This window comes from Eptesicus fuscus, chromosome 13 (assembly GCF_027574615.1).
Source record: "Eptesicus fuscus isolate TK198812 chromosome 13, DD_ASM_mEF_20220401, whole genome shotgun sequence".
Classification (NCBI taxonomy): Eukaryota; Metazoa; Chordata; class Mammalia; order Chiroptera; family Vespertilionidae; genus Eptesicus; species Eptesicus fuscus.
This window is the reverse complement of record NC_072485.1, coordinates 63,543,993-63,570,908: the sequence shown is the minus strand read 5'-3', so window position 1 is coordinate 63,570,908 and position 26,916 is coordinate 63,543,993. Positions and strand designations below refer to the sequence as shown.

Here is a 26,916-nt window from a genome sequence, read left to right as displayed (position 1 = left end):
TAGGGTTTGCTCTCACTCTAAGGAAGTGGCCCTTTTGGGGTCGAAACTGAAAGTCTGGGGTCTTTACCTTCCTCCTTGGCAGTCCTCAGCACAGTGAGACTCCTATTTTCTTCCTAGATTTTTAGCCTTGTAGCAGTTGCTTTCTGCTGGTTTCTCTGTCTCATTGGAGCACCTGCGGCTTAGGAGCCAGCAAATGCCTTTGGGGAAATTTGCACTATAAGACTCACTTCTCTGCAGCTCATTCTTCTCCAGGATGTTGGCCTTTCAATTTTGTTGTTGTTGTTGTCAGCTCTTCCAACACAGCAAGACCACTGCAAGCTCTAGGTTGCTGTTATCTCTTCTGCCTTTATTCCCCACATAGTAAGCTGGCAGATACCCTGGTGAGAAACAACAGTAGCAAGTGCAAGCTCGCTGTAGTGTGTTACCCTGGCCCCAGGGTTGCAGCCTATAAAGTCCCGCTACTGTGATTATTTCCTCACGCCTTCACAGGGCTCTTCTTCTGCATTTTATCTCACTTCTATAGTTGTTCGCAAACAGAAGGGTTATTCTGATACTAGTTATTCCATCATAGGTGGTAGCAGTAGTCATCTTTCCACTTAGCACATTTCATTAAATTTATATGGAAATGAGAGAACACAGTCAGATTGACAGAGCATTTTAAAATTGACAAGGAAATTGGCCACTGCTGGGGTGGTATAAATTGGTACCACCTTTCTGGAGGGCATTAGTTTATATCAAAATCCTTAACAATTTATTTGCCCTTTGGCCCAGCAATTCTGCTTTTAGGTATTTATTTTAAGAAAATAATCACGTGTGTGTGTGTGTGTGAAGGTTTATTTACAAAAATTCCAATCCAAGTCAACAAAATTAGAATCATAATCCTCAGTATGCAATAAAGGATTTTGTAAATTATAGTGCTTTGGTACAATGGAATAAAATGGAATTTAACATTACAAATGATGTAGGAGAGTATTTAAATATATCAATAATCTATTGTTAAGCACAAAAGGTTACAAAACAACTTGTGTTTTATGGTCCAATTTAAGAATATTTATAAAGATATATAAATATAAGGCTAAAATAATGCACATGGAAGTGTTAACAGCTGGAATTGTTGGGTTGTTGTTTCTTTCCCCCCTTTGTTCATGCATATTTTAAAATTCCATAGGGAAATACTTTTGTTCTGAAAGAAAATTAATACCCCAAAGAAACTTACAGTCAATAGGCCCATTTGATAAAGTTTTCTGGCAAACGTTTTATTTCTGTTCTGTTCTCCTTGGCTCTATCTTTATGTGCTTAGTAGTATTACATATTTTTTTCAGAATCAGTACCCTCTTTGAAAATACTTTGCGGAACAGAAGACCTCCATAAAAATTCCCACTAGTCAAATTCAAACAAAGGCTTCATTTGTTTTCGTCAGTGTGTGCCAAAGCCTTTTTAGTAAGGAGTCCTTTAAAAAGTAAAAAGGTTTGGCCCTGGCTAGGTAGCTTAGTTAGTTAGAGTGTTGTCCCAATACACCAACATTGTGGGTTTGGTCCCCAGTCAGGGCACATACAAGAATCAACCAATGAATCCATAAACAAGTGGAACAACAAATCGGTGTATTTCTCTCTCTCTCCCCCTTCCTTTCAAATCAATTACAATAATAAAAACAGTAAATAGGTTTGTGACAAGGACCTGGACGATCAGGAAAGATTTATTTCTTAGGGGGAAAACTTTAATTTCCTTTTGAAACCAATGGCCAACACTTAATGCAGTCACTTCTCTGAAGCTAAAGATTTATGCAGACCATTTTATCCTGTGCTGCTCTTTTACTTGAAGGTACCCTTCAAGGCAACAATCACCGACTATGGCCTCTTGGGTTTTGAGGATGCTTCCCAGGAATGTCCGTTCCTTGACTACATCATCAGAGAACCAGCGGGTTGAAGATTGTCATCGTCACCAGGAGGCCTATGGGTACTTCTTGCCCATCCAGACGAGGTGGCAGGACAATGACCAGTATGGCCACGTGAACAATGTTGTGTACTACAGCTACTTCGACACCATTATCAACCACTACCTGATCAGGTAGGCTTGGGTTCTGCAGACCCATATCCTCATGTCAACCCTCTGGGAGTTCAGGCAGGGCATTTTGGGAAGAGATTCCTTCCATTTTCCTCTGCTAGCGCACCTCTTTCATTGAGTCACTAAAAGTCAGATTATTCCAGAGGAGAACAGGAGGACCGACATGTGGGTGAGGCAAGTGTCGTCCTGCTGCTCCTGCAGCCTCAGGTGTACTGTGTCTTGGTCCTTCGGACTAAACTGTCAGCAAATGTGCAGGCTTTGAATCTCAAATAATCACCTACACAACAAACCAGGTAATATTCAGACCCTGCGCAACTTGAGCAGACAAAACATCTGCCCTCAAGGCCTTTTTGTGAGACAAGCAGCTGCTGTCCCCATTGAAGGCACATAAGGGGCGGCAGAGAGAGTATAGATATAATGACATTTGTTATAGTTGCTGAATGTCCTCAAGACATGATTGCCATCCTATAGGTATGTTTGCAAGTTTGGTTAGTATAATTCTCTATGTGAAAGATTGCATGGTATAGACAGATCTGCATAAATCCTCGCTTTGTCTTGCATTAGCTATGCAATTTTGATCAAATTATTTAGCCTTATTGAATCTTCTGTAAAAATAGCTCACATTTATTAAGAGCTTTCTCTGTGTCTAGCACTGTGAAACATTTTATACAGATTTTCTTATTTAATCCCAAGACAACTCAGTGGGAGAGTAGCAGAATGTCAGTGCACTGCTTGGATCTCCTGCCTATACCCTTTCGGGGCACACTGGCCTGTCGTCTGTCAGCACCAACATTTATCTGCCTAAGGACTATCTCTAGCCACCAGAGTTCCTTGGGCAGTTAGGCCAAAAGTGCAAGGAATTAATGCCTCCTGGAAGCAACCTGCAGTCACTGACTGATGGGATTTGGTGTATAAATACCCCAGCATCCTCACCTCTTGAATATCTGTGATCACTTTACACAGATTTCCAGGCGTCCCTAGTGGGACTAAGCTCAAATTCTCAGATTGGCCTCTTAAAAAAAAAAGATAGATAAAATTTACATAACATATAGTCTACTGTTTTAACTATTATATAGTGTACAGTTCAGTAGCTTTTAGTATATTCAAAATATTGTGCGACCATCACCGCTAATTCCAGAACATTTCTATCACACACACCGCCCCCCCCCCGCAAAAAAAACAAAAAACAAACCCATTCTTATTAGCAATCACTCTTAAGTTCCCTTTCCTCCCATCTCCTCACAACCATGACTCTATTTTCTGTCTCTATAGATTTACCAATTCTGGACACTTCATATGAATATAATCATACAATATGTGGTTTTCTGTCTGGCCTCTTTCACTTAGTATGATGTTTTCAAGATTGATCCATATTATAGCATGTGCCAATACTTTGTTTCTTTTTATGGCTGGATGATAGTGCATTATATGGATATACCAATTTGTTTATTCATCAATTGATGGATATTTGGATTACTTCCATTTTTTGGCTAGTATGAATAATACTGCTATTTGTGTTCAAGTTTTTGTATGGACATCTTTTACATTCTTTTGGGTATATACCTAGAATCAAGTTGCTGGGTCTTATGGTAACTGTATTTAACTTGTTGAGAAACTGTCAAACTGTTTTCCACAATGGTTGTACTGTTTATATTACCACCAGCAAATTATCACATCCTTACCAACATTTGTTATTATCTTTTTTATTACAGCCATCCTAGGGTGTGTGAAGTGGTAGCTTATTTTGGTTTGGATGATGATTAATGTTGTTGAGAGTCTTTCCATGTGCTTATTGGCCTTTGGTATATTGTCTTCAAAAAAATATCGAATCAGATTATTTTCCCATTTTTCAATTAGATTATTTGTATTTTTATTATTGTGTTGTAATAGTTCTTTTTATATTCTAGGTTCTAGACCCTTATCACATATGATTTACAAATACCTTCTGCCATTGTGTGGTTTTTCTTCACTTTCTAGCTAGTGTCCTTTGACCCATAAAACTTTTTAATTTTTATGACAGAGTGGTAACTTTTAAATTAGCAAATGCTTCTTTTTTGGCAATGTTCCTTTCCTGTCCCTTCCTCACTCCTGCAGGAATATAAATCTAAATGTACAAAAATACCTGATAGTGCTTACATCATGGATTTGCTGTGTCAGGAAACTTAAACTTCTTCCAAAAGGTTATGCATGGAACAACTTTCACTTGGAGAGTGCCTGGTTGTCCCTCAGTGATATGTGGTCCGAATCTTCACACTAATTTTTTTACTTTGTGTGCGCCTGTCAGTAATTCCTCTAGAAGTTTATTATGAATAATAAAATTTTCAACACTCACTTTAGCATTTAGGGGAATGTGTGCTTTATACATTGAAATCCACAGGAAGAAGTAAAAACAGTAAGGCTCCTTGTAATTCCACATCATTTGTCACATAGGGAAACTTAACGGTGAATTTTCCAACTCACTCTTTTTTTTAGGAAGAGCCTTGTAACTTCTTTGGATTGACTCTTAGGAATCATCTCAATGCAGTTGGGACCTAGTGGTATGTCTTAGTCAGTGCAGGTTGCTATAACAGAATACCATAGACTGGGTGGCTTAACAACAGACATTTATTTCTTATAGTTCTGCAGTCTGGGAAGTCCAGATCAGGGTACCAGAATGGTTGTGTTCTGATGAGGGCCCTCTTCCTGGTTTGCAGACAGCCACCTTCTTGCTCTGGCCTCACATGGCCAAGAGAACAAGCTCTAGTCTTTTTATCTTCTTACAAGGACATTAATCCCATCGTGAGGGACTCTAGCCTCATGACCTCATCTAAACATAATTAATTCCCAAAGGCTCTACCTCTTAATACCATCCCATTGGGAGTTAAGTCTCATCATACAAATTTTGGGGAACACAGACATGTAGCTCATAACAGGATGTTGTGGCTTTTGAATGTGTCCCATTAGTGAATGGAGCTTCTGGAAAGATGATGTGCAAAAAATGCTGGTTGAGTCTTTTATCCAGTGGAGATTGTGGGGTAGTAATGGGGGTTGGCAGCATGAATTCCTACCAGAATAGAAAGTGTCCCATCTCATGAAGAAATTTGCAGGTATTACACATTGATTCCAAAATTGTGAAAATACCCTGGCTATTGTGGCCAGGGACTTCCTAGTCAGGACAAAAAAGTGGTTTACCTTTATTCTTTTGCTAAGAGATCTGAGGATTATTTTGAACAGGTTTGCTCACTGACTGTCAGAAGCCAAGCTAGCACCACATAAAGGTGTGAGAATTTCGCCAGCCACTGTGAGGGAGGGCAGCTGGTCACGCCCAAGCAGTGCATCCCAGCCAGGCTGGCACCCTCGCTCCTTCCACCGGCCTTTCCCAGGATGAGCAGCGCTGTACATGCGCCAAGAACCCACGGGATAATCAATGAGGAAAGTCCTCCTTTGAGGTGGGGTTTCTCCAGGAGAGGAGACCAGGGAGAGTGGAGGGCATGGCGAGGGAGGGTGAGAGAGACAGCAGAAGAGGCCGCAGCCTGCCCAAAGTTCCCATCACTTTGACACGCGGAAGGGGTTAAGTCATTCTTGAACAGTTTATCGCTCATCGATTGCAATTAAATATGTTTATATTAAATTATGTTCTGTAATTAATGTAAAATCCTTTAGCCTATGCTGTTATTAGAGCCAGATGCTGAAGTACCAACAATATTTCAACGTGACTGTGCTGGCTCGCCAGCTGTCTAACTGTAATTACTTTAATCTCAGCTTGTTATCTAATTATCACCTTTGTAAAGGGAAAAGTACTCTCTAATGCTTCCTGATTGTTTCAGATGATGATGAAGAGCAGGGAACAGCTGTCAGAGATCTGGGCCCTGCTTATCACAATGAAGGAACTTATCCTGAAGCCTATTCAGGGCCAAATTCTGAAAAAGCTGTCTCAGGCTGGAACAGGGGACTGGCCAGTAAGGGGAGACAGTTGGTGTAGTGGTGGTTAAGGGTGTGGCCCCTGTGGATAAACAGTCAGGTGACACCTGCCTCCTACAGTGATGGCGGGGGAACAAGTTACTTGGTTAAGACTCAGTTGCCACATCTGTAACACGGAGACAGTAATAGAAACAGCATCTGTCTCAGAGGATTGGTGTGACGATTGAATGAGACCATGCGTGGGAAGCCCTCAGCACAGTACTTGACAAAATGTACATACTTAGTAAACGTTAACTATTCTTCTTCCTTAAAAAGAAAATCAGTGTTGGTTTTCTGCATTCTCCTGATCAATTCGTTTTCCAAATTATGTTTAAGTTCTGTCCTGTCGGGACTGAAATTTACCTTTGCATTGCTTATTCAAAAATGGTTTACCAAACCAGTCAAGAGTATAAACAAGCCGAAACCGGTTTGGCTCAGTGGATAGAGCGTCGGCCTGCGGACTGAAGGGTCCCAGGTTCGATTCCGGTCAAGGGCATGTACATTGGTTGCGGGCCCATCCCCGGTAGGGGGTGTGCAAGAGGCAGCTGGTCGATGTTTCTCTCATCGATGTTTCTCTCTGTCCCTCTCCTTTCCTCTCTGTAAAAAGTCAATAAAATATATTTTTTTAAAAAAAGAAAGAGTATAAACAAGTATTGTCAGGGAAATCTTGAAACTCTTAAGGGGAAGAAGAAACTGTTTATGGGATATCTTTCGGTACTTTATGCACGTATTTGCATATCAGCAGTTGATGTGGTACCTGTAGTTTATTCCACAATAACCATTAAAGCTAATGCCCTTAGGATGTTTATTAAGCTTTTAATATCCTCCCATGCTTTACCTCTTGGGGGCTGTTTCCCACCAGAGGGGAGTTGGCACCAGTCTCCCCATGAAAAGAGCATGTCTATCTCCCCGCTAGACTGTGAGCCCCTCATTTACATATTTTGAGTATATTGCCTGGTCTGGCACATGTTTAGTCCTCAGTGACTTGACAGAGCTAAACAAGATCATTCCTTCTCAGCCATGCTGGCTCACCAGGGTTTTTCTTTCCCAAAGCACTGCCTCCTGGGGCCGTGTGCCAGGCCTCCGTCTCCAGGATTTCTTGCCACACGTTACTGCATCCTCAGATCCGGAAACTGCCAAGCAGGCTGTGGGGGAGACCTGTCAGAGCACCTGGGGGTCCGACCACAATGGTGGGAGTCAGCTGTGTCTGGTTTAGCAGCAACAGGAGCAGGAGGTCGGAACTGGCACAGCTTGAGCCATGCACCTGAGGAGGGCAAAGTGTGTGTGTGGGGGGTCTTTTAAGGTAAAAAATGCCCAGGTGCAAAGAGGGGGTCCCACCATTCATCACAAGAGCATAACTGTCACAAACGCCACATAAACTCCCTTCAATAGAAGGTACCCCAGCCGAAACCGGTTTGGCTCAGTGGATAGAGCGTAGGCCTGTGGACTGAAAGGTCCCGGGTTCGATTCCGGTCAAGGGCATGTACCTTGGTTGCGGGCACATCCCCAGTAGGGGGTGTGCAGGAGGCAGCTGATTGATGTTTCTAACTCTCTATCCCTCTCTGTTCCTCTCTGTAAAAAGTCAATAAAATAAAATAAAATTAAAAAAAGAAGGTACCCCAAACCAGACTCTGCAGTCACTCTTGTGTATGGTATCTTTGGCTATTGAAGGAAATAGCCTAAAATGAGAGCAATGGCCCAGCCATAGAGACCTTCAAGCCATCTTTGCCTGCAGCCTCATCGCCCATCACATCCCTGGTAGTTCCTTCCTCTCCTGCAGTAAACTACCTATGGTTCCTCGCAAGCAGCGTGTTGATTCTCAGCTCTGTGCCTTTGGTTCAGCTTGTTGCCTTTACCTGGAATGCCCTTCCTTGCTCCTGTTCCACGACAGACTCTTCCTAGCTTTTCCTGACCTTCCCAATCACCACCTCTCAAACAGAATGTGTCCATTCTCTGAGTTCCCAGAGGATCCTTGATTTTTCTGTATCACAGATCCACAAACTTTTTTCAGAAAGCAGTCAGATACTAAATATTTGAGGCTTGATGGGCTCCTGTTACAACTGCTCAGCTCTGCTGCTGTAGCGGGAAAGGAGCCTTAGACAACGTGAGCATGAATATGTGGCTGTGTACCAGGAAACCCTATTGTAGTTGCCTGCTTGTTCCACTTATTCCACTTTCTCTGTGCTCTTGTATTTGGATAGCGTGAGTCACTCTTCTGGCTACTTAACCATAGGTTGTTTGTGCAGTATTACTGAAATTTTCCTCTTGTAGTGACTTGTCACTCGAATCTGAACTCCTCAAGCTGGGCACTGTAGTGTTCTAGCCTCCATTTCCCCCTAAAGCAGTGCTGGGACCAGGTCTTGCATACAGGTAGTTAGTTTCAGAAATTGATCTCAAAGAGCAAGACTGGGGACCAGGAGGAGTGAGCTAGGAGAAGGAAGTAGGAGTGAACTGGGAGTGAACTTTGCTGAGCTGATCAATGGTGGGCAACGGCAGCTGAATTCCCCTGAGGATGCCTGAGGAGCCCTGCAGAATGAGCCTCAGAGTTCCCTGACCACAGGACAGAAACACGGGGCATTTGTCCACTGGCTCCACCCCTCACTGGCCAAGGTTTGCAGAATGGGGTGTTAGCCTCCTCTGTTCCAAGTGTGTGCATGTGTCAGAGTCACTGAGTAGATTCCTGCATCCTCCCAGGAGATTGGGACGGAAAGAGACTCTTCACGTGGCCCAGGCAAGGTGCTGTCAGGTTAGGCCTGAGTGCTGCCGGCTGCTGCAGCAGTGGCTGGAAGACTAAGGGGCAGCCTAGCAGGGGCGACCAATAGGTTTAACGTTCATTGGCTGCTGCCTAGCACAGTAAGTCTTATATTCTGAGAAGCAGTGGTTAAGAGGGCAGCCGTTGAGGCTAGACTGCCCAGGTTTTAATCCTGCCTGGTTCTGCTCCTTACTAAACGAGTCATCTCAGGCAAACTACGCAGCTCTTCTGATCTCCCTTCCCTCATCTCTGAGGGTTAGTTATTAACAGGCACTTAGTAAGTACTAAATAATTTTTTAACAGTGGCTTTTTGTCAGTTAATGCTTCTATCTTTGCTTATTTTTTAAAAATAAAATATACTCTTTCCAAATTGAACTTTAAATACTTCACCAAATAAGATGTATTTAAATAAACATTTTCAGTAGAAATAGAAAGTAAGAAGGAAAAAGACACAAAACACCAACCTAATACTGCAACCGCATCTGAGCATGACAGTAATCGCTGAGCTTCCTGGCTCCCAAGAAAACAAGGGGAACAAGATGAGCTGCATACTTTGCACCATCTGATGAAGGAGTACATTATGTTTTCTCCAGAGAATCAGACGTTTCTCTCAAATTCTAAAAGGAATTTACCAAGGAGGCTTAAACAACCACGAGAAAGTAAGGAGCCTAGAAAGCGGGGATTTATCTATTTTGGACTTGACCAGTGCTTGGCACGTGTGGGTGCACAGTGACTGAACGGATAACAGGAAATGTTTTCAGCAGCAGATTTTCTTTCATAGGAGTCAGCATCCTGCATCTGATGACTGGTGTGAAAGAGTGACTGTAATGGTAAGGTTTGGAGCCCATGTGGAGGACAAGAGGTGAGCGGGTCTGGCCCTGAAGGTATGTTGATTGGGCAGCAGGCAGATGGTCTCTTGGCTACCCTGCTTGCTCAGAATGCTGGCCCTGCTACCACACCTACGCACACCCCCCACAAGTAACCTCTGTTGCTTCCTCTTTCCAGGAGGCTCTTCCTTCGTCCCCCCATCTCAGGCTAGCTGAGCAGACTCTTTCTGTAGTTCCCCGAAGCGGGCAGGTGAGAATGAGCTTCCTATGGCCTCAGCCAGGGTGAGGTTTTCCCTGCTGTGGTGGCCGTGAGCCTGCTGAGAGAGGCAGGCCTCCGACAGGGCTTGGTCTTCAGTTTTGCTGAGTAGCATCTGAGACCCTAGGCAGGGCCATGCTGCCTTTTTAGTATCTTGGCGTCTCGGGGCTTCCGTTAATAGTATGGTGACTCTATCAGTCTGCAGGCCACAGTGAAAATATTATGATCTGTCTTCTTGAGCCCAAGGGAATCTCATTATAAATAAAGTAATCTCATTTGCGGGTGTGTTCTCTAACCCACAGGCTCGGGAAGTGTTCGGATTCAGCATGCCGGGGAAGTTGGGCTGTCAGATTAATACATTGTGTGAAAATTGGGGCCGGAGGTCACCAGTCTCCTGATACACAAATCTCCCTCTGAGAATCTCATTTCATTCAGACTATCAGTTAGATTAGAAATGCCCTAATTATCCCTCTGAAATTAAATTACTTTATGTTAGGGTGATATAATGAACAACCATAAAGAGGATATATACAACCAATCATCTTATTAGTCACAGCAAGACCAGACCATACACTAAACAGACCTTGCTGATTATTGTCAACTAGTCCCTGTCACAGGGAAAAAGGACGAGGGGAAGGAAAAAGGAGAGAGGTTAGCTTGGTTCACCTCTGGCCAGCTGTGGGTTCTTGCTGTGTTTCTCTGCTGAGGTGCTAAGAGTTTCTTCCCCAAGGTGTTGCTGTGCTCTTGACCTTATGACTTGGAGGATGGGACCAGATATCTATTGCCATTTGCTGCTTCTTCGTTTTAATAGTAAACCACAATGACTTTATTGTTAATTGCTCTTTAGCTAGTGCATAAAAAATGCAGCACTTGTAAGTATGAAGTTCAAATCATGATGAGAAAAAGAAAATAAAACATATTTGCTAATTCTTTGAAAATTAGATAACTAAAACCAAAACAAAATCTCTTTAGCCAGGAGTCATAGTTAAACTTATTTGGTGGTTCGAATATAAAATATTTATTTATTTATTTTATACATTTATTTATACTGAAGTAAATATAAATCCCTTTATATCTTTATTCCAGAAACCTTCCCAGTATCTGTTGAGTGATATGGCTCTGTTGCTAGGGTACACTTATCCTCTACAGAGAGATTGATCTCTATCAGTGAAAATAAATGATGCTAGCTGCTATAATGAATTACCACCAACTCTCAGTGACTTAACAAAAGGTAGTTTCTTATTTAAATCTCTATCCAATACAGGTCAGTGTGTGTGTGTGTGTGTGTGTGTGTGTGTGTGTGTGTGTGTGTGTGTTGGTCTGTCCAGGAAGTCACTAGAGAACCCACCTTGTGGCTCTGCTCCCTTCTAGGTCAGATTTCTCAATAGTGGTGCTCTGTTGTAGCAGCGCAAAGTAAGACAGAACACTGTGTACTTAACACTTAAAGATGTTAACACATAGGGTGAGCCCTATTTCCTTCCTTCCTTCCTTCCTTCCTTCCTTCCTTCCTTCCTTCCTTCCTTCCTTCCTTCCCACCAATTCCTCCCCTCCCCTTCCCTCCCTCCCTCCCCCCTTCCTTCCTTTCTCCCTTCCCTCCCTCCCTTCCTTCCTTCCTTCCTTCCTTCCTTCCTTCCTTCCTTCCTTCCTTCCTTCCTTCCTTCCTTCCTTCCTTCCTTCCTGGGGATACATCTCCATACCAACCACAGTATAGCATTGTCGGAATTGCAGTTTTTTCATTTGTTGGAATAATTATTTGAAGTGTAATTCAGTCTCCATCATTTGATTGTAATCACCATGAGAGCTATGACTTTGCTCACTGTTGCCTCCCAAGGCCTTGGCACCATGCCTAGCACATAGTGGGTACTAAGACATGTTTTTAATGAACAACCTGAGCTGTCTGGAAATTTGACACTGAAATGCCACTTGTTTGAGTCACTGTAGAGCTGCTGACAATTTGGAAATGGGATTCCTGCATTCTGGAAGGGTGCCCTCAAGACAGCTAAGGTGGTCAGTGAAAAAGGTGTGCCAGTCAGTATTTCTGTGTCAGCCTGACTTCATTTCTCTTGGAAATCTTAATAGAGCCCGGAAACCACATAGTTTTCCAAAGCCTTATACTTCAAATGTCTGTACCTGGGCATTCCAGGCGCAGCTAGCCACCCCTAGGAGCCTGACTGGTAGAAGGCGTGGATGGCAGGTAAACTACTGGTTTGGGGAAGAAGAAGACTACCGATCACGCCCTTGCTCTGAGCTCACTAATTCCCTCCCAGGTTAAGGGACGGGGTGAGCAGTCCCTGAGTGTCTCTATGTGGAAGTTGGAGGGAGGTTGGGCAGCCCCCTGGAGAGCTTCATCCTCTTACAATTCACTGCATGCGGCCACCTCTCAGCTCTGAACAGAGTGAGGTATGAAGTCATTTCCAAAGCAGCGTCTGTGAAATTCCATTACACGGTGTTTTCAATTTAAGGGGAAAGACCTTTGCGGAAACTAATTTGCAGTTGCTTTAATCACGGAGCTCAGGGACGGCACACTTTCCCCATCGCTGCAACTCAAAAGGCTCACTGGGTTTGCAGATTGCCCCCGCCCTCAGCTCCTGGATTCCTCCCGGGGTTGTTGCACATCCCCTAATTTTTGCAATTTTTGAGACAAAAAGGAGGTAATTATACTCAGTCATCCTGGTGAATGTGCATGTGTTGGAATCAGAACCCATTTGAAAACACTCCGAATGAAAGTGAATGGATGTGTTCTAGGAAAGGGATCATATTGGATTGTTTCTTCTTCCCTGCCAGCCTCTCCTGCCCCCGGGGACTGTCTTTTGGGTTCCCTTGCTCCCTTATTCACGGACACCACTGGAATTGTTCTTGACCTGGAGGACAGGCGGGATTCACAGAAAGTGAAAAGCATTTGATTAAGAGTCAGTAAACCTAGGCCTGTAAACCTAGGTCAGTAAATCTCAGTTCTCATTTACCAAATTTAGTCCCCTAGGAAATTCACACTTATCTTAAATACACGTAGGGCTCGGGGGAAGATGAGGTGAGGTAAAACGTGGGAAAGCCTGTGAGGTCTGCTCAAAGGTAAGGGATTGTAAGGAGTTGGTGATACCTGTTTATCCAAGGTTATTATTGAAGAGCAGTTGTCTGAGTCAAAAGACTTCCTTGCTGACCCAAATCTTGCCCTGGTGAATTTCACAGCTGCTTGAAATTTTGGGGGTTGAAACTTTGCAGGTCCTGGAATCTCCTGTGAAAACAGAGAGATTCCAGAAAGAATCAGACACTAAGTAACCCGTTTTCAGTCATTAGCATTTAGCAGAGACTTGTTCATCAGATATCTATTGGCTTCTTGGGGAGAAGAATGAGGACACAGATGTGGGGAAAGCTGGACATTTTGTGAGGGTGTTGGGAACTGGGGTGGTTTGAATATCTTTATACTATGGTGTTCTCTGACACTGTGCTCAACACAGAGTTGGGTAAAATAAAGGGTGAAGGATAACACATCAGGTACTAGACCAAGTATTTCATTTGTTTATTGACTATTGGTCATTCTTTTTGTCTGTTAGCAACTGGACATGCTTCACATGACTGCAGGAAACCCCTGCCCTGCCACACACACATTATAGAAGCTGCAAATTGCAGATACATACTTGTTTCCCCAGCGTCCTTTGCGGCTAGGATGCTGGTGCACAATCCAGACTTTGCCTAAGGCACCTGCCCTTGGCCGTGACTCAGCAACTGCTGATGTGTTGAGGTAGGGACTGTGCAGAATACAATCTGGCCAGGGTGGTGGACCTAGGGTGGCTACATCCCGTGTGAGATGGCAGCCATGACAATGACCCCATGACAGTCATCATCCAGAGTGTGCTGGGGATAGTGGCCGTGATAGAGGTTTCTTCAGGGGACTTGCTCTGTGATGTGATTTCAAGTGTTATTCCTGGCAACCTGTCTCCAGCCCTTGCAGAGATTTGTGGTCTCTCCAGAGTCCTTTTAATAAACCCCCTTTCTTCATCAACTAGCCAGACTTCATTTCTGTGATGTCGGTCGGTTCGCTGTGTCAGTTTGGGGAACGTACTTAGCATCTCTAGGTTTCCATTTCTTTATCTCTAGAATGTGGATAGGAAGAGTCCTACCTCATAGGTTTCTTCTGAGAAATAAATGAGGAAGAGAACAAGTCAGGAGGCAGAGTGTCTTGAGGAACCGTTTCAAGGAGGGAATGAGAACGAGGGCAAACATGCTGTGAGCTCAAGAGGATGAAGACTGGATTTCTTGAGATGGGGTCACTGGAGACATTGACTAGGACTCTGGTAGTGTTGAGGTACAACTCCTATGGGGGGCAAAGGGGCACTTTGAAAAGTAAATGCCACCTGAAGGATCTTAGTGGGTTTTTTTTTTAATCATTAAGATGGGAAAACGCGCCCTTATTTTAAGTACTGCTGTGGACACTGTCCAGAGGGAGAGGTTAACTTATTAGTGTTCTCTGAGGGGTAGGAGGGCATAGGGCTCAAAGCTCTGATGGGGATTTTGGCCAGGACAGGAGGAGTCACAGCAGGGAAGGCAGGAGCAGGAGGGTGCTGATGTCATACCTGGAAAGGTTAGGTCGTGGAAGTTGAGAGAGGTCTCATGAACTGGCTTCCTTTTCTCTTTGAAATAGAAGATCAAGTTGTCTGCTGAGTGTGTGGGGTTAGGTGGACAGGGGAGGCCAGAGGTTCAAGGAGAGTGGAGGAAGTTTAAATATCAAGGTCAGAGACCAAGAGTGTGAGTTAGATATTGGCTAGGCTGCTGTTACAGGAGACTCCCAAATACCATGGCTTGAACAAGAGAAAGGCTTATTTCCCCGTTCAAACAGCAGTCCAGGTGGAGGGTGTGGGCAGACAGGGGCCTCTGCAGTGTCGAGGGGAGGCCAGAGCCAGGTCACGCAGGGCTTTGTGGGCCTAGGGAAGGGCTCTGGATTTTATTCTAAGTGGGATTGAAGATATCGGAAGGGATGCAGAGGAAGGCAGGGGGTGGACCTCATGAAGGGAGTTGGGGAGGGCACCAGGGGACCCGTGTCTTCCTGATGTCTAGAAAGCTGAGACAGTCTGGTGAAGTGCCCCTCCAGCACAGGGGAGCTGTGGCCTCACCTGCATGCTCCCAGGCCGGTGGGCCTGTCAGTGGGGAAAGACAGGAGAGAGTTTGATTTCCTGTGTGTCCTGAAGTTCTTGCTTTTTGGTCAGTTAATTGCCCACGAATGCACAGCTGCATACACACACATGCACACTCATACACACGCATACACACACACACACACACACACACACACACACACTGATTGGGGCCCAGGCTTTGAAATCAGGTCTACTTGGGTTTAAACCCCAGTGACTATACCTACTGCTAGGTGTCTTTGAGAAGTGAATTAACCTGTTGCAGCCTCCAGTTCCTCCTCCATAAAACGGTGACATGAATAGAACGCCCTTCATAGAGTTATTGTGAAGATCAAATTAGAGGAAGTATGTAAAGCACAATTCCCGGCATGTAGTAAGTGCTCCATTTATTACTGCTACCATCATTACCAAGGTTAGTAGGTCATAGCTATCATCTTCACCATCATTTTACCTTTCTCCAAGAAACTTACTTATCTACTAGAGGCCTGATGCTTGAAATTCGTGCAAGGGTCTCGGCCCTCATAGCCCCTCGCAGCCCCAGCTTCGTCCGGAAGGTCCTCCAGATGGTCATTCTGCTGTTTGGTCTAATTAGCATATTAGCTCTTTATTATATAGGATTAAAACAAACTGCCCAAACATCTCAAAAGGTACATTTGCATTTCAAAAATTCTATTTGGAGCCAGCGTTTCTTTTCCCCTTCGGGCCGGACAGTCTGAATCTGGAGAGGAAGTTACTGGTGGTGCTTTGCAGTGGGAAACCACCTGTCCACCCTTCTGTGTTTTCCTCAGAGAATCCGTTGTCCTGGGAAGTCTTTGTCTTTAGATAGCAATTTGGCTGCTAAAATGAAGCCAGGCTTCTTTGTGTCTAAGCCTGCACTGGTTCCAGGGCTCGGCGTGGGGGTGGAACGGCTTGCCATTAGCAGGTGATGGTGGAGGCTCCTGCCGGCATCCCTTCTCCTCCTCGCAGAGCCATGGGCAGCCATGCCAGCTGTTTGTGAGCACTTTCACATGTGTGTACGTGTGTGTGCTGTTCCACATGTACTATCCCAAGGATATGATCTCTTGTTTCCCACTTTAAGAGGCTGTATAGCTATGTGTCAGAGATACACACAGAACCACCCCTCCCTGGACCATCTTTCAAGAGCCAGGATACTCCGGTTCTTCCTGAGAAGGGGGTGAGCCCCATTTTCCTTCTCTGTAAAATGAATGTCTGGCACATAGTAAGTGCTCAATAAACAGTAAGTAATTGATAAGACCTGGGTTCTAGTTCTTGCTGTGCCACTAACCAGCTGAGTAGCATTGCCTGAGTCATTTCACCTTGATGTTATAATGGCTGGAAGGTGTGGGGAACTCAGAAGTCCCTTCTCAGAGGTTTTATGATTTTATCAGCAGCAACTAGACCAGGGATGGGGCATGTCCAGCCCACAGGCCATATACTAATAAGGCCTGCAAAACCATTTGGTCTGGCCCTGCCAAGGCATTAGGGGTGAGTTAATTAAATGCTTGACAAAATATAGCAGGGTAATTTTTAAGCTGATAATTTTGTATGGCCCTCGAGTGATGTTATAAATATCCAAATGGCCCTTGGCAGAAGAAAGGTTCCCCACCCCTGCCCTAGACTATAGGTCATGGTTCCTTTGGCCGTTTGCCTGTCCTGAATGATGTCCCTCTCCCTTTCCAGTGGATCGTTCCTGCCACTGTAGGCACATGTCCACTGTCTCTCATCTTCAAAACATTTTTTCCTGAGTCAGGTCCCATGAGTCAGTTCTTAGTGTTGGAATTCTGGGGGAAGAGAAGTTCTATTTCGGTTGGAGTGCGGAAGTTAGATCAGCCTGTGGCAGTTGGTGGCCCTCTTGCTCTCATAACGGAAACTTCATCTGCCAGTGACACCAGCAGGGGAGCAAGCTGCGAGGTCCAGGGAGCTGATTCCTGCTCACATCACTGAGTACCAGGTACAGCCTTGCTGAAGCTATCTGCATTCAGACTTCTTAGTTAGAGACATTGTTTTCTCCTGCCTTGTTAGCTTGTTTCAGCCATGTTAGGTTTTCTGTCACCATCAAAAAAAAAAAGTCTGACTGTTCCTTCCCATGGCTAAGTGGCACACCCTGGAACTGTAACAATAAGGATTTAGATCAGACTCAAGGAAGAACTTCCAAATGACACTGAAAGACTCCAGTCTAATATGGAGATCAGATACATTCAAGCAGTGTCTGTTGAGGGCTGGCTACAGACTAAACCAAATTAATCCTAATGGGATTGCCTCTGTTAAGGTAGCAGCTGATGTCCCCATTTTAAAGAGCAAGACTGGGATTCAGAGTAGGTAGGTAAGTGGGCCATAGTGAGGAAGTGAGGAGCCACACCCCACACGCTGCCTGTACCCTGGGAAGCTGCATGAGCTAGCTTGTCTGCATGACAGAGCTGAAGCACTCAGCCCACACCCGGGGTACTGTGGGTGCCTGAGAGTGAATACCTGCCATGTGGCAGTTAGAAGACTCACAACAATTAGTACCCAAGGAGGGAAGGTCACCACTCACCCTCCCAGCTCCTCCACGCCCAGCATCCCTTTCTCTTACTTTGCTTGGCAGTTATAGGGTCATGCTCATGTGATCACACGGTTGGTCCCCCATTCACAGGCTGGCATCGGGAGCTGTTACAGGGGAGGCCAAAAGTCTTTGCCCCCCATGCCTGGGGACATCTTCCTTTGGGCTTCGGGGGACCCTACTCCCCACTTGCACACCAGAGGTCTTTTCCAGAACATGTAGAGAACCTCACCCAATTCGGAGCGGGATTTTTCCATCACTGTCCTTTCCACATCTCCCTTGCAACTCAGCTCATGTACTCCTGTCTCTGCACCATGGCCTCCTGTGGCTGCCACAGGACCCTGAGCTGATGAGAAATCAACCGTTCAGCACTTGAAGGCCTGGGTGAGGCAAGATCTGACTGTTGGGACCTTGCACTTCAAGCTGAAGAGACTAAAGAAGCCCCAGGGTCCAGAAGCAGTGCTTGGGTACAGAGTGATTCCCCAGGTATTTTGATGGCTGGAGGCTCTGGCCAAGGAAGGGGGGCAGATGGCCGGGTCCCTGAGCTGTCCTTCAGGCCCACTGTATGTGGCTCAGAGGGCACAGAGAAGAAAAGACAGAGGCCTGCCTCTGCAGTGTTCACAGATTAAATAAGGACAAGCCAGATAGTTGGACAGAGCACCATAGCGCATGAGCTGCTTTCATGGGTGAAGGGTGGAGGGACAGGGGCAGAGACTTGAGTCTGCTGAGGAACTAGTTAAGAACAGAGAATTTTCAACTGAGACTTAAATGCTGTATCAGTTATATATGTGTTTGGCTGAAATAACATAAAACCCTACAAAGAGTGGTTTAAACTACAAAGGCATCCAATACTTAATGTTGAAAGACGATGTGGGAGATGGGAGGTCCAGAGGTAGTCTATAGGCTCAAACATGTCATTCAGTGACTCAGATGCCACCCACCTCTCTACCCACCATTAGTAGAATGTTGGTATCACTCCCTCATGGTTGCACAATGGCTGCCTCCACTCCAGCCATCACATCTGCATAATTAGCACTCACGCCAGAAGCAAGGGGGCACCTTCTTCCCTGTCCATCCCTTTCTTTTCAGGAAAGAAAATCTCTCACAAAGGCCCATGCAGACTTTCTCTCATTCTCATTGGTCAAAACTGGGTCACGAGTCCTTGCCGCAACCAATCACTAGTGGAGGGAATGCGGTTGCTGTACAACTGGGCTTGGATCAACCATGATACCTTCAAATTAAGCATTCTCGGGAAGAATGCATCAACCCCATCCTGCTGTAAAGGAGAAATGGACAAGGTAGCTGAGGGTTCAAAGCCAAGGGGACAGAAGAGCAAGAGGAGCACATCATGCAAAGGTACAGAGATTCATGAGACACCTGGGTGCTTGGATTAATAGTTCATTACTGCAAGAATACAGCACAGGTGGGGAGAGGTGGGCCAGGTCTCATATTACATCTTATTCCTGGAGCTGGGCAGGCCATAGGCCATGGGGAGGTACTGAGAAACACTGAGCAAGAGAGTGAGTACTGGAGCAGATGGAAAATCATAGGTGTGCAGAGGTCCCTGTATTTTATGAACCGAGCAGAGCCATCTATGACAGGCAATTATGTCGCTAATACTTTGAAGGCCTCTGCTCAGATGATTATAATTGACAAGAGAGAGTATACATGACCTTAATTAATGACCTTAATTAATGAATCTGCCAGTGGTAGCTCCTTGTTTCTGGATATTAGAATGCACACACACTCAGCCCCATTGTTTAGACAGCTATGATGTCACATCAGTGACACCTGCATCCCTCTCACCTCATCTCCCACCTTCCTTGGGCCCAGCCTTCAAATCTCCCCCCTGCCACCAGCCAGGGCATCTGAAATAACCCAGTACTTGTGTTGTAATTTACACAGGACACCCTCAGTTTACAGAGGAGAAAACAGAGGCTGGAAATAGATAAGGGGCTTGCTGGGGAGTTGTGGCGGTGGGATTTGAACCCAGAGCTTGTCTTTCCCAATCCACCATGCTACTTTATGACTTCAGAGGAGGCATCCTACCAAACTCAGCTAAGATGTTTGCTAATCCTGGGCTTCCTTCTGCCTCCATGCCTCCTTTCCATTTCCTGTGGTCAAATCCAGGAGTCGGGACCCCACCCCGAGGGGGAAAGGCCCAACTCCTCCATTATAGTCAGGAAACAAAGCTGCACTTAGTTATCCTATTGTGGTCAATTAACACAGGCCACAGGACCATAAATTCCCCTGGGTTTCTCTGCAAATGTTAGGTAATGTGAGTGTAGGAAAGTAGCACAAGGTCAGCCTTTCTGCCCTACAGTCTGGCTCACAGCCTTTCCCCTTCAGAACCACATTTGTTGCTTTTGGGAGTTACTGTGAGAATTCTTTTTCTTTTCCATCTAGTTGTTCTGGTTCATTCCAAGTACTACATCTCGACACGCTTCTCAAAGTGGAGGATGCACAACCTCAATTCTGTGCGCGGAGGATGCAAAACAAGAGTCCATATATCTTCCTGAAGCACCCAGTTTATTGCAAGACTTGGAAGAGAACTGAATACTAGAATAGGAACTGTTCCCCTCCCACAAACATGGAAGAGAAGAAGAGCAGGGGATGGGAGAAGGGCCCTGGGAAAAACGGGCCAGTCTCTGGAATTTCACCCAGATGGGGGCGCAGTGGGGGCTGCTTCTCTTGTCCCCTAGAGGGCTCCAGGCTGTCCTCCGAGCTCACCAGGTATTTTGGGTAAGATGCTTCTAAAGGCCTCGGAGATGCCAGATAACCTCCTGATGTGAATCCCGTGCACACACATACCGTTGTCTGCTGGACCAAGTTCTCTTGTTCAGGAGTCTTGGAACACACTGTGTACATTATGTTCCATTTCCTCCAGAAACTCTTTGGTACCTATAGCTTCTGGCCTATCTTTGAATTCTGCATTTAATATACAGGCACTCAATTCTATTGGCCGTGCCGCTTCTTGGACAGCGTAAGGCAGAGCTTTCTCAAAATGAAGTCCAAGAACCTCCTAGCCACCCTCTTCGGGCCCTGGAGTTCCACTGCTGCTGCTGCTGGTGGTGCTGTGGGTGGAGTAGGAATCTCTAGGGCCATACTACAGAGTATGGAGTAGGGGTGGTGGTCCTGGACTCCAGGCTAGTTAGAGGATTGACAGACTCTTGGGGACTCTGCCTGAGTTCTGGCCCTCAGGCTGCTGATCTGCCTGGCAGAACCTGGAGAAGTCTGGCTGAATCTCCCGAGCTGGGGAGGGATTACGGCTGTCGGGGGCGGGAGAACAGAAGGCCCTGTCTTACCTTGACCTTTCGGCCCTGTGCCCTTGGTTTCTTGGTGCTCAGGATGGGGTACGTGGCCATCATGCTGTGATGCCTCTTGCCGGTTAATGAGTGCTGGGTCTGGTCCCGTTCAAACACCAAGTTCATCCTCTCCTCTGTCACCTAGGGATCCATGTCACAGGGTGGCTCACTGCAAAGCCTGAGTTTCCTGGGTCCCTCATGATTTGTTTTAAAGTCCCTCTGTCTCTGGGGTGGAGGGCCATCATTTCTTTAAGGTGCTTTTGTATTCCCTCTATCTTTGGGGTGGAGGGCCATCAATTTCTTTAAGATGTTTTCCCATTCTAAAGATTCAAAAAATGGCACGTGGTATTTCCTGCTCAGTATCCGCTTCTGCAGCTCCCAGAAGTCCTTTCCCAGGACCATGTCATATAGACTCATTCTCAGGCTCCATAGTTTCGGGGCAACATTGAGAGAGCGATCTACAAAAGGTGTTCAATTTATTGCTGGTAAACTGAGTGCTGAGTCCAAAATCCACACTTTTGATGTTCATATGAGCATCGAAGAGCACATTCTCTGGTTTCAGGTCCCTATGTACGATGTTTGTGTGGCAATACTATACAGCTGATATTAGCTGTAGGAAAATGCCTTTGGCTTCTTTATTCGTTCAGAGCCTTTTTCCTGCAGAATGTGGAATAATGTTTTCTTGTTAATCACTTCAGATAACTTCATTACATTTGGGTGGCTCAATGCCTTCATGAGTGGACTTTGAGAATGGAAGTCTCTGGAGGCTGAAGGTGTTACTAAAAAACCCAAGTTCGGTCTGCTTGCCACTATCAGGACAATATTTGAGGGACAAGTGTTGGGTGAAAAGAAAAGGTTGCTTTATTCAGGAAGCCCGAGTCTGGAAAGATGGCCATCTCCAAAGTTCCAGACCAAGCAGAAGAGTTTTAAAAGAGAGACAGGGGAGTGGGGAGTTCCAGGGAACTGAGAGAGAAGTCTGTTTCTTTAGTCACAGATAACACTTTTTCACATCAGACTTCGGGGTTCAGCAGCTGGTGGTCGCTACCTTGAAAACATTCTTCTGCAAGACAAACCCATGGGATAGTTGCTCTTGTTGGTATAATCACTATAGTTAGCATTGTTAGTATTGTCATTCGTGTAGTTAGCAAGTCACCTTGCAGCCATCTTTGTTGCCGAGGAGCCCCACCTTGGCCAGTATGAGCTCCTGAACACAGTGGCGAGGGCAGCTTCACCAATGTGAGGTTGGATTGGCACCTTTTGACAGTGACAGTGATGGCTGTTAAAGTCATTAATCAGCAGGACTTCTCTGTAGCCAAGCCCCCGGTGATTTTAATGCCCCTCGTACTTTGGGCAGCTAGAATTATTCTCCCAAATGTAGTTACAAGTTGCTGTTGTGGTGCCTCTTTGTCAAGCAAGAGGAGATAACTTGATGGTGCTTTCTGAGGTCAGTGCAAGAAACGAACCGGACACAGCTGGGGATAAACCACCGTGGTTTTTCTCAGTTTGGGGTCTTAAGACTCCTTTACTCTGATATTTAAAAAGGATCCCAAAGAGCTTTTGTTTATGTGGGATATTAGTTTGGCATTTACTGTATTAGAAATTAAAATTTAAGAGAATGCTTAAAAAATAAAAGCATTTTTTACACCACCCTTTACCATATGTCTTTTTTAATAAACATTCTGAATGCTTTATCTACACAGTTACTTGGTTTCATAGGCACAGAAATTCTGAGGAAAACAAAAATGGTGCGAAGGCTGGATGCTGCACAACAGTCTTACTTCCTGCAGGTGTTGGCCCAGGAAATGCTCAGAGATGACACGAGCTTTTATTGCTTCTCCCTCTAATGAGGGTTCATTTTGTGTCCACATGGCTGGACCATGCTTTAGGTGAAATTTACAGTAACATCGGAGGACTTGACGTAAAGCAGATTGCCCTCCAAATCTAATTAGCTGAGAGTCCAAAATAAAACCTAAGTCTGACCACTCCCAAGCAAGAGGGAATTCTTCAGCAGACAGCCTTCAACGTCGGCTGTTTCTGGTATCTAGCCTGACTGCTTTGGGACTTGAACTGCAGCTTTTTCCTGCGTCTCCAGACTGTTAACCTCTCCCATCAGATTTTGAACTCACCAAACCTCCACAACCACATAGCCAACTCCTTAACAATGTTTATATCTATAACTAGCTCCTATTGGTTCTGTTCACATGTATCCTTCTCCCTGGTTCTGTTTCTTTCTTTCTCATAGAATGAATTTCCTGGTGCCAATGTAATTTAGGATAACAGTGACCTGGCAAGCTCACACCAAGGCATTCGAGACAGATATATGTGTTCCCTCCCACATGGGGTTTGCCTATAGAGGAGGAAGAGGGCAATGCTTAATACAAACATCACCGAGAATGGACACTCAGGCATCCATGGGAATATCACTTCTCCAGAAAGCTAGACCTGGTAACAGGCCTGATGCTGTTAGAGAAGAGCCTCCCTGCAACAAGAACAGCATGAGAACGTCACCTGCCTAGTCCTGCCTGCTGGAGGGATGTCAAGGGAAAGCAAGGGCTTTGATGTCGGATGGACTCAGGCTTACATCCTGGGCCCACCACTTACTTGAGTATCTTTGGACAAATCCCTTAACTTCTCGGAGCCCTCGTTTCCTCGACTGTCAACTGAGGCTTTAATACAGTATAGGATTGCTACGAAAAGCCAGTGAGTGAATACATGTAAATTGCCTAGCCTATGGTAGGAGCTAAATCAACCCTAGCTTCCTTATCCTCTTAGGAGAGAGACTTATTTGTGGGAGGCAGGGGCAGTGAGCGGTAAACCTGTGAGAAATTGCAGTAACCATGGTACAAAGTGCACCTTTCTGTGATGACATCCCTGTGTTCCGGGTTTGCAGATGTGCATTCAGATGCAGGGCTGCCAGCCTGTAACGAGAGCCGCTGCCTTTTGCAAAATGGTCTGGAAGAGCTTCTGCTCTCACTCTACTTTTTAAAAAATATATATATTTTATTGATTTTTTTTTTTTACAGAGAGGAAGGTAGAGAGATAGTTAGAAACATCGATGAGAGAGAAACATCAATCAGCTGCCTCCTGCACACCCTCCATGGAGTATGTGCCTGCAACCGAGGTACATGCCCTTGACCAGAATTGAACCTGGGACCTGTCAGTCCCCAGGCCGACGCTCTATCCACTGAGGCAAACCGGTGAGGGCCTCACTCTCCTTCTGCAGGTGCTTCGGGGCACGATAGAAGCCTCACAGGCTATGAGGGGGACTCTTTTGCTCGGCTCTGGATCCCAGAGGCCACCTGTGTCAGGTCTTCACTGATCAGAGTTAGACTGGATCCAGAGTGCCCTTCCTTCTGTAGTCCCCTTGGGGGAATGGCAAGACTTTTATGGGAATGAGGATTCAACAAAAAGCCTCAGGAACAAAGAAAAGGGGTTCTGGAACCTTGCCCTTCTGCTCCACTTGAAGGCACTCAGTTTATGGCTGTTGTCTTAATGGATAGCCTTTGAGAAATTCCATTTTGCTCTGGGCTAATCCTTCCCTCTAGTTTAAGACAATCAGACCATACATTCAAAAGGAAATTTGCTTTATGCAAATATCTGGGAAAGTGTGAAGATTTCCAGCCAGGTATTCTGCCTGGCCCCACGTTCTTCCAAAGTCCACCTTGATTCGTGGATGGAGAAACTAGCCTTATCTCAGATCTGTGTTTTCGGCACAACAGCTAGTAGGAAAGCCACGTTGCCTAAGGGTGTGGCTTCCCTGTACTGACTTCTGATCTCCTGTGGGATTTACAAAGTCATAGGTACTCATTCGGTGAGAAGCTGCAGTGATCCCTGATGCTTCTGGGTGCAGAAGGAAAGAAGAGTTAAGACATGGCAACTTGATCTCAAGAAATAAGTACAAACCCTGGCCGGTGTGGCTCAGTGGATAGAGCGTCGGCCTGCGGACTGAAGGGTCCCAGGTTCGATTCCGGTCAAGGGCATGTACCTTGGTTGTGGGCACATCCCCAGTAGGAAGTATGCAGGAGGCAGCTGATCAATGTTTCTCTTTCATCGATGTTTCTAACTCTCTATCCATCTCCCTTCCTCTCTGTAAGAAATCAATAAAATATATTTAAAAAAAGAAAAAGAAGTACAAACCCTCCTCTCTCTATCCCACCTTTCCCTCCGTGGCACCTCATGGCCAGGTGGTTGTATAAGTTATTGTCCATACTGAGGCATTTTCAAGAGTAAAAGTATATGCCATTAATAATTGCCTCGGGATGACAGATGTAAACTGAGAGATCTGGTCACTGCATTTAGTACTAAGAGCTATCTAGGAGCTTAATAAAGTCTGAATAGGGTAAGTGAATGAAGACCTGATCTCTCTCCCTCTCTCTCCCTCTCCTTCTCTCTCTCTCCATCTCTCTCTCTCTCTGTGTCTGTCTCATATTTACTCACGTTGGTTGAAAAATGAGGTTTTGCTCTATTTTCACCAATTAGAAAGAGAAGTGGGGGGTGGAGTGGAGTGACTAGGACTTGATCTGAACATCGGCCAGACTAGCATCACAGATGGACAGACTCGAGTCAGTGCCTAGCTCAACATGATGCATTCTGGGCCAAGTCAGCAGCAGCATCAGAATAAATCGCTCCCCAGCTCTGCCCTGAACCAGAACAGTGGGCTCACAATGAGGAGGATGAAAAAGATCAGAGAGCTTTTGTTGAGTTAAATAAGAGAAGAAACTTTTTGTGCCGATAGAAAGCATTGGCCATTAAGACCCCACTCCAAAGTCCACCAGCCAAAAATGTCCAAGAAGTTCGATGGTGCTGTGAACTCAAGACAAGTTTCCCGAGTGGCTGAGCATTTCTCCCCCGTTTTTTGGATCACAGTTTTTGTAAGTGACATTTTGTTTCCAAGTCTTGTCCATCCATCAATCCTTGTCCATCCTTCTGTTGCCTTCCCAAGTCAGCAGTGCCTCTTCCCAGCCCACCTGGCACCAGATGTTCTGACAGCCACCACTGTGTGTCCCACATCCTCCGAGTGGCAGAATGGGAAATCTCAGGCGACATTCACCTGGAAGCGCTTAGCCCTCAACAGCTGCAGCCCCTTGATTACCTTGCCCGCCTCGGCGGCTCCGTGCCGCCACCGTATCAATTGCTTGTCAATTCGGGTTAGCCATGACTTTGACTGACTGGATTGAGGGGAGTGGAAGTGGGGAGTAGGCGAATGGTTAAAATTAATTGCTACATAAGAAAAAATTGAAAGATAATTATTCCTGCTTTCCTGTCAGTGCTGGAGGGTAGATGACCTCATTAACTTGCAGCTTGTACACAATTCAATTACTAGGAGATGGAAAATACATTTTTAATTACCTCGGTGGCCTGTGTACCATTCATCTCCATTTGCACTGCCTTTTTTTTTTTTTTTTGAACTGTTGTGTTGTGCTCTAAAGAAGTAGCACCATCTTAGGAAAATTGTCATAAAAACCAGTTCCTGACTCCTATTATTCCTGTTTAAGGTGGGATATTAAATGTGTGAGATTAACCCTTAAATGCCAGGTGAGTTGCAAGGCAACCCTTGCTGTAGTAATGTGTTTTTAATTAGCTTGTTATGTCAGAAAATTCCCAGCTCCTTCCTAGTGAGAATTTAGAAGGATAAAATTGTGTATTTGGTTTTCAGTCATTAAAAGGAGAGATTAAAAGCTGTGGCAATCATGGAAATGAGCAAGGTAGGCCAATACTTCTATCCAGATGGATCCCGAAGGAGACTTCTGGTCCTATTTTGATGTCTATTATTTCACTGATTGGATTAAGCGACGACTTAATTATCTGAAGTGTATTGCGTGGCATATTTTTTTTTTAATTCCAGGTACAACTTCAAAAAACATCTAAGCTGTGGGTGGGTTTGCAGCAGTCTCTGTTGTTAATCTCAGCATCAGTTGTGCTTGGGAGAGTAGCTGTTACCTCTCTGCATCTGCCTCCCGTTCCCAAGTGCTTGGGCATGGGTTCCACCTACTCTGAAATAAGACAGATGTGATTCCCTCTGGAAAAAAAAATCATACACGTGGGACCTGCTCCCATTACACACAACCACACAACCACTAATAGGTGGCTCTTCCCTCTACAAAT

The 26,916-nt window shown here is 45.3% G+C and overlaps 1 protein-coding gene across 2 annotated transcripts in view; it reads left to right on the top strand.

The window, feature by feature from the left end:
• LOC103292775 (uncharacterized) overlaps nucleotides 1–26,916 on the top strand; it is a 123,282-nt gene that overhangs the window by 47,694 nt on the left and 48,672 nt on the right. For both annotated transcript variants that reach the window (XM_054725096.1, XM_054725095.1), the window contains exon 2: nucleotides 1,822–2,067. In XM_054725096.1, coding sequence (XP_054581071.1) covers nucleotides 1,850–2,067 — 218 coding nt within the window. In that variant the 5' untranslated portion in view covers nucleotides 1,822–1,849. The remainder of the gene's footprint in view (nucleotides 1–1,821; nucleotides 2,068–26,916) is intronic.